Consider the following 7,384-nt stretch of genomic DNA (forward strand, 5'->3'; position numbering starts at 1 on the left):
CTTGTTCTCCAGATTATCGATTTTGTTCTTATACTATTGTTATGTAGGATATTTCATTAATTATTTAATTTTAACCTTACTGTGGGACTAAATTGATGCTAAATAAAATTTTTTTGAATTCAAATAGAACACTTTAAACCTTAAGGACCAAAACATAAATACACCCAAATATATGGACCAATTTAATACTTTACCTTGTTGGAATCTTGTCTTTGGTCTAAATGATTCACTGGTAAAATAGAAAACACAAAGTACTGACAGCTATTAGAAAATACAACTCTTGTATCCAACGCAAATAACCTTAATATTTGAACATGAAAGGCATCTATTTCTTAGTATGGAAGATAAACAATTCAATATAATATAATTTTGTACAGGTAGAAGAGATGCGTAGTGTATATTGTAATATATACATACATAAAAAAAAAATTATTAACAGTCCAACTAAGAAGAATCCAAAGTTGAAGCACCTAAATTAAAAATTAAAGAATATAGCAAATAAAGTATCAAACAGTAAAATGCTCACAAGAGATCAGCATCACCATGAAGTTGGTCGAACTGTAAGTAAAAACAATTATGTTGAAGAAGACAGTGACGTTTCTAATTAGTCGATTTCGTAAGTCGCTTTCTTTGGAATTGGTTTTTGGAATTGAGTTAGCAAATTAAAATTTTAAAGTGGTCCTGAAATTTACGTTATGTATTAATTTGATATATGTTAACTTCTAAAACGGGTTTTGTATATATCAAAAAGACATTGTATTTGTTTTTATTGGATATCAAAAACAAAACTACAAGGTTTCACCAGTGTTTAGTTAGAGTGCCTTGTTTAATTTTGTTTATTAAATTATTGTCGAAAAAGAATTGAAGACCACTGTAATATCTGAAGATCAATTTTAAAAATGATAATAATACAATTGAAATCTCAAAAATTAAATTGATGCATGATATGGGTTTCGGGACTATTTTGATAATTTAGTTTGAGTTAGTAATGCTCAATTATAGAACCACTCAAAAAGGAAAAAAAAAATGTGCAAAAGAATGAAATTAGTTTTTGGGCCAAGCGTAAAGCAACAAGGAGAAAGCGCCGCCATTACTGGCAGAAGACCTTGCAGACGAAGAAGAGGAGGTTCTCCCACCATCACTGGTCTCCTCCGCCCACTGCAACACACCGGAGCCCGGCAACAATCCTTTCTTCATCAACTTCTTCTCGGCACCCACCATTTCCGGCCACACGGTGCCATCGCCACCCACCTGGAACACAAAAACGCCGTGCCTGCCACCGTTGCTGCTGTTACTATTTTCATTGTTATCGCCGTTGGCCACCCAACTCAGCACGTCCCAGTAGAACTCAACTTCTACGCCGTCTACGAAGAATTTGTCATTCCCTCTGAACTTCCATGCAAGCCTCTTGACCACCAAGCGAAGTTGACTGTCAACTTTGACTCTGAGCGAGCCTCCACTGCATTCAATCTCAATGTCATGCTTGCAACCCATGAACACCGCCCTTGACACGTAACTCTTGCTCCCAAACACGTGCTCTCTCCTCGAAAGCAAGATCGGATCAACGCTTTTCTCTTGTGTGTTGTGGAGAATGTTATAATTAATGTCACCGATGAAGAATTTGATTTTCCCATTGCATAAGATCGCCAAGTAGAAGCACGAGTCTGGCTCTGCTGATTTCTGAGTGAATTTCGTCCGGGAGAAGTTCCATTGGAGCTTGATCTTGTGGCGGCGGTGGTTTTGATGGTAGTAGATGGATTTGGAGCCGTGCGGTGATCGGAAGAAGGAGAAGGTTGAAGGGTTTAGGGAGATGGTGGTGGTGAATATATCTGCAGCGTAGATTGTTAAGGAGTGAGAGAAAGGGGTTTTGGACCAACTGAGAGTGAGGTATGTTGATGAAGATGATGAGTTGAAGAGTTGAGTTTGGTATATGCATGTTACTACATTTTGTGGCGGCGTTTGATTAGAAGTGGTGGTGGATTGGCTGAAACAAGCAGGGATCATCATCTTTAATTTCTTGAGTTTGTAATAGTTGTAACCATAGATGGAGGAAGAGGAAGAAAGGGAATATATATGGAGTTATATATATATAGAAAAAGATGTTAGTTGGCTTAGCTTGTTGAATTGAATTATTCTGTGATGATTGAATGAGTAGGATGGAAAATTTCCAACTTGGATGCTTGTGGGATTGGTAAGACATACACAGAGAGGGAAACGGGGTTGTTATGATTTGGATTTGGATTGATGAAATGTTTCAATTTTATATATATGTGTGTGTGATTGGGCAGACTTAACTACTCATTGGTTCATGTTCATGTTTATGATCCCTTGATTTACGCCTTTGAATGATGGCTTCTTCTTAGCTTTATCTTTTGTGTTTGTGTTATGCTTGTGAGCTGTGTTGCACTGGCACTTTTCCAAGTCATCACACACCACTGCTCACTTTGGCGATTTTTCTTTCAATGCATAATAAAAGAATGGTGCTTTTTCAAATTATTTTGCTCTCTCAATCATCATATATTCATCTCAAAACCGAGTGGAACATGGGCCCTCCTCAAGAAAAAGGACTGCCCCAATTAATATTTATTACTTTCTCTCTTTCACGGCCAAAGAAAATTATGTATGTTCCTGTCACACAATATTATATTGTTAACTTGTTAAACAATGCTACAATAAGAGACTAATGTTGATGTATACAACGATAGTTATAAAGTTGAATACTTCAAAATTGGATGCTACAATAACGACTAACGAAAAGTTAATGTTTTTCTGCATTCAAGTTAGCTGAAAAATATACTGGACATAAAATGTATACCCTTTACAGAATATATACACATATTAATGGCACAAATCCATCATATCATGATTCTTCTTATATGGATGTGATAAGCTACATAGTTGCGCAGAGGAGAACCACAAGAAATAGGAGTGCAACTAGTCCCAAGAACAATAAGAAAGTAGAGCAAGCTTTCCTTAGTGAAATCATTGACATAAAACTGAGTAGTTCATTCTGCTGTTAGGCCACAAAAAACAGATTCTAATGTTAATAGATCATGACATATTCAATACATAACTAACTACGAAATAACCAAAGTCTAGAGTACTCACCTCTACCTGACTTCTGTTTTCATCATCATACTGCCACAAAATACTCAAAAGCAATAATTAGTAGCCCTTAATTCATGGTGGTATATAGTTTAGTTTATTAGTTGCAAAAAACTTACAAGAAGAGGTTTCATCAACTCTTTCTGATCTTGGGAGTATACGGTTTTCATCAAATCTACAATATGAATATAGGGACACATAATATTGTTAAATTTCAAAGATAATTAAAAGCCTATAGCTGATTAGGGGGTGAATATTCAAATTATAAGGTGCCTATAGCAGATTAACAATAATTGACTGATTATGACTTCCTTGACTGAATCAGAATAGTTTGGATTAGCAGATAATAGAACTGTACCTTGGTTATAACGGTCAGTGTTATCATTGCTACCAATATCAGGAACATTGCTTGGCCTAAAGAGAAGCACAAGTAGTGCAATTACTGAAAGGTGAACCTATCTGTCAAAATCAGTAGTAGACTGGATAATGATAACATAATCATTCATGTTTAACTAGTGTTATGTTATTTATTAGTATAGTCATAAGATGGTTTATGAAGCTGTAAGACAAGGGAATTTTTTAAGCCCCTTCCTATCATCAAATATCATTCCCTTTTCCGTTTTAATTATCGTGTTCCTATCATTTTCTGATTGCTATGCTGGATAGATATTGTAAAGGGGAAATTTTGCATTCTCAAAGTATCACTTTTTAGTAAAAGGACCTTATCAATTATGTCAGTAAGCCTTTACATCCGAACCAGCTAAGTCAGAATTATAGCATCAAGTTCAAGAAAACAGTTTGCAAAAACTTTCTAAGTAGGCCCATCTCATCATATTCACCCTCCAAACAAGCTAAGATTTATTTTAGCCTAAAAAAGTGTGAAGCTAAAACATTTATCTATTTGTAATGAAAGAGTCTAAAATATTATATAAGATCTTTGTTTCAATATGAACAAGCTAGACAAGGCTACCTGTTTGGGCATGTTAATGATGCAGAAATAGAACGAGCGAGTGTTCTGGTTCTTAGCTGAATGTCTGAAAGCATCTTCCAACGGAAATCCAGGTCTTCATTAGTTCTGCAAATTGGGTGAAACATATATGATTAATACTCATTCATTACCAAGTGATATGTGTAATGTGTTGGTTGGTGCTAATAAATAGTGTTACAAGATGGGTCTAGTGGGAGGATTAAGGAGCAGAGATTCAAGGCGATCGAGCTTCACTCCAATGTCCACAAGTATGGATTCAGCAGCACTGGAATTGAAATTCAGATTGAGTTTGGTCTCTAAGTCTTCCAAAGAGTTTATGGCCTCTTGGGCTTCTGTAAGCCACGCATCCTTTATCATCGGATTCGCAGATATTTTTATTTGACATAAAAAAAAAAATCTCTTGCTCCTTATTTATTTGTTTGTTTATTATTCATATTGTGGTATCTCAGTACAACACTAATACTAGGTAAGAAACACAAACATGCCTCTCACCGTCAGCATCAGCTGGTTATCGTTATGTTCTTGTACCTTCCTTAAACCAATTTTCTTATGTCTTGGTATTAAGTATTAACAATCGTGTTATATGATATCTTATCTCAACAACTTAACATGCATTTCAACGTTAAAAAGGATAGTAGGTATTTATGGGATATATATTATGGAAAATAACAATGCTAGGAACCAAAAAGATATTAGCCAAAAATCAGCCAAATACCTTTGGGTGAATTCAAAATCTCTACGAATTAATATATATGGATGTTTCTTCTACTAAGTATCAGAATGTTTCTTTTTCATACTAAATGGATGTTCTTTTATATATTTTTCGGATTTTTTTGTATTGCAAATGTAAATGTCTCTATTTCTTTAAAAATTTCATATTTTTTTTTTAAATTTTATAGATATTTAATTATTTTTGCTAAAATATAATTAAATGTTTCTTTTGTTAAGTATTAGGATGTTTTTTTTCATATTAAATGAATGTTTTTTGAAGATGAACTATTATTCCCATGTTGTTGTTGTTATTCAATGGCTCCGCCACTTCCCATATTGCCCCTCCCAAACGCTAGGTGGAAAGAAATAAGCATCTGCCAGTGCAACAATGTGTTTATCCGGTTCCCTCAAAACTGCTTCAATGAAGAGCATACTGTCCCTAACCTGTAAGAAACAAATTCAATTTTTTGGTGATAGTAGGGGTTCAAACAATTCAAACACTACTTCGAGATGCACAGAGACGAATTTAATTTCCCAATAATGCCAAAATAACACTAAGATATCCTCTTCCACAAACAATTCAAACAAACTAATTCGGTTAATAACCTCGGGAGTGGCTCTAGCAGCCCTCACAATTGCCACAGCCACAGAGATTTCGGCCCGCTCCTCTCCCTGGAAGGCCGGCACTGGGGACGTCCTTGCTGACCTCTCCGCCGCCGCCAAACTTGCCGGCGTTGACCTCGGCATCTACCTCTCCCTCGTGTTGAAGCAGTTGTCTTGGATGCGCTTGTTGAGGGCGTCGCGGAGAGCATGGAAGTCGCCGGCGCTTCCAACAGCATTGGTGAGAGAGAGAGAGAGAGAGGTATGTGTGATTGTTGGAGGTGGGTAGGTTAATGTGAAAGAGAAGAGGAAGGCTTTTATAGGTTTTAATTAGGTTTACTTAATTAATTTTAAATTTTTTAAATTTTGAATTTAAAAAATTTAAAATTAATTATTAATATAAATTAATGTAGTTTTGTTTAGTTTTTGGCTGGTAACCTTTTGGTTCTATATACTTTTCCTATGGAAAAATATTGGTGAGCAAGATAGAATCTGCCAACTTTTGACAACAATAATTATTTATTTTTTATTAAAACAATTTTACTACGTTATCAACAGTATTTCTGTCAATTTCTACCAACTATTGTTTATGATTGTATTTAATGGAAGTGTCTTTGTGGATGTGTCTAATAAAAATGTCTTTTTTATGACTGTGTATAATGGAAGTGTCTTTATAGATGTATTTTCTAGATGTGTCTCTTTATACATGTATTTAAAATATAATAATTAATTATTTTTGACAATAAGTTGGCAAATAGTATATTGGTACCCTATACTTTTCCTTATTAAAAATAGGGATGTATTGATCATCATTAATTAGAAATTTCAAACATTAGGATTGTAACTGCGCGGCACATTAACGACGTCCGCTTTAAGGAGTCATCGAACCCTTAACCCTTGATCGCATTCTCTCCCATCTCCTGTCCTAGTAGTTGCACCGTCACTGTGCTATCGCGGAGACCGTTTAAACGCGGAGGGCAATCCCTCGATCCTGTTTATGATACAACCCTTCCCGTCAAAGAAAAATTCATCCTACGCACCGATATCGCATTCCAACTCCACCGTAGTTGTCGTTGTCGTCGTGGATGCACCTTTATCGTTATACTGAACAGCCCTCACATATCCGCGGCAACGTGAACAACCCCTCTCATGGAGTCATAGCGTTCCACCTCCATAGGAACAAAGTGTAGTTGCTCCCTTGCATCGTTGGATCCATTAATTTGTGAAGCAGGATCGTATGACACTTCATATGATGTAAGTGATCATTCTAAGTCTACCAAAGTCAATGTCCGATAATTGAGTGAAGATGATACTCAACGTGTAAATAAGGTAAGTTGTGTGTTAGTAGTTTAATTGGTGTGGATCTTCTCTATGATTAGCCTGATAGGGCAACTTGGATATATGATGTGTTTTTTGGTCTCTTTGTGTTAACCAAGTTGCATGTGTGTTTGCAACTTTGTTTAAAATTTTCTTATGGGGTATTCACAGGGATAATCTTGTGTTGGAATTATTGTGGTTTTGTTTTTTTAGGTATAGTTGTTGTAGATATTCTTTTATTCTAGCACGATACTACAATTTCAACTTATGTTATGTCTTTTTGAATTTTTTTTGTTCTCCATGTTGCATGTTTTCTTGCAATTTTGTTTAGATTTTTATTTTTTAAATATTACAGGGATATTCTTGCTTGAAATTATTGTACTTTTGTTTGTTTATACATTGGTGTTATCAATGAATAAGTGAATGTTGCGAGAGTTTTTTCGGGTGTTGAATAGTAGATGCTTATCTCCTTTTATGGTACGTTTTTGGCTTGATCCGCTCAGCTATAGTAGGGTATTTTCGATTTCGGAGGAAAGAATCTGTAGACGTTATTGAGTTGGAGGATGATGATATGGAATTGAGTCATGAGATGCGACATTTACTTGATTGTTGTCATAGTACTAACGAGTTATTGGAGGCTATTTTTTTAAGCGTGTTCGGCAT

The 7,384-nt window shown here is 35.4% G+C and overlaps 2 protein-coding genes across 4 annotated transcripts; both read right to left on the reverse strand.

The window, feature by feature from the left end:
* Positions 1–874: 874 nt before the first annotated feature.
* Positions 875–2,489, reverse strand: LOC112758243 (uncharacterized). The gene has a single exon (XM_025806857.3). The coding sequence runs from the start codon at positions 2,005–2,007 to the stop codon at positions 1,045–1,047; it is 963 nt and encodes a 320-aa protein (XP_025662642.1). The 5' UTR covers positions 2,008–2,489; the 3' UTR covers positions 875–1,044.
* Positions 2,490–2,748: 259 nt separating this feature from the next.
* Positions 2,749–4,704, reverse strand: LOC112758244 (uncharacterized). Of its 3 annotated transcripts, none has more exons than XM_025806861.3 (6): positions 4,272–4,704; positions 4,076–4,180; positions 3,464–3,519; positions 3,225–3,280; positions 3,109–3,138; positions 2,749–3,037 (listed from the first exon to the last, which is right to left on the reverse strand). In XM_025806861.3, exons 1-6 carry the CDS (start codon positions 4,448–4,450, stop codon positions 3,017–3,019), a joined length of 447 nt encoding a protein of 148 aa, XP_025662646.1. In that variant the 5' UTR covers positions 4,451–4,704; the 3' UTR covers positions 2,749–3,016. The 3 variants fall into 3 exon arrangements, with proteins under 3 accessions (XP_025662646.1, XP_025662645.1, XP_025662643.1); XM_025806860.3 differs by having other exon boundaries at positions 2,749–3,010; positions 4,272–4,618; XM_025806858.3 differs by having other exon boundaries at positions 2,749–3,013; positions 4,272–4,618.
* Positions 4,705–7,384: the final 2,680 nt, after the last annotated feature.

Source organism: Arachis hypogaea, chromosome 16 (assembly GCF_003086295.3).
Source record: "Arachis hypogaea cultivar Tifrunner chromosome 16, arahy.Tifrunner.gnm2.J5K5, whole genome shotgun sequence".
Taxonomy (NCBI): Eukaryota; Viridiplantae; Streptophyta; class Magnoliopsida; order Fabales; family Fabaceae; genus Arachis; species Arachis hypogaea.

Coding starts and splice junctions, on each gene's coding strand:
- LOC112758243 (XM_025806857.3), bottom strand. CDS start 2,007: ATGATGATCCCTGCTTGTTTCAGCCAATCCACCACCACTTCTAATCAA.
- LOC112758244 (XM_025806858.3), bottom strand. CDS start 4,450: ATGATAAAGGATGCGTGGCTTACAGAAGCCCAAGAGGCCATAAACTCT. Junction 4,181..4,271: donor CCTCCCACTAGACCCATCTT/GTAACACTATTT, acceptor CCCAATTTGCAG/AACTAATGAAGACCTGGATT. Junction 3,281..3,463: donor CACTGACCGTTATAACCAAG/GTACAGTTCTAT, acceptor TTCATATTGTAG/ATTTGATGAAAACCGTATAC.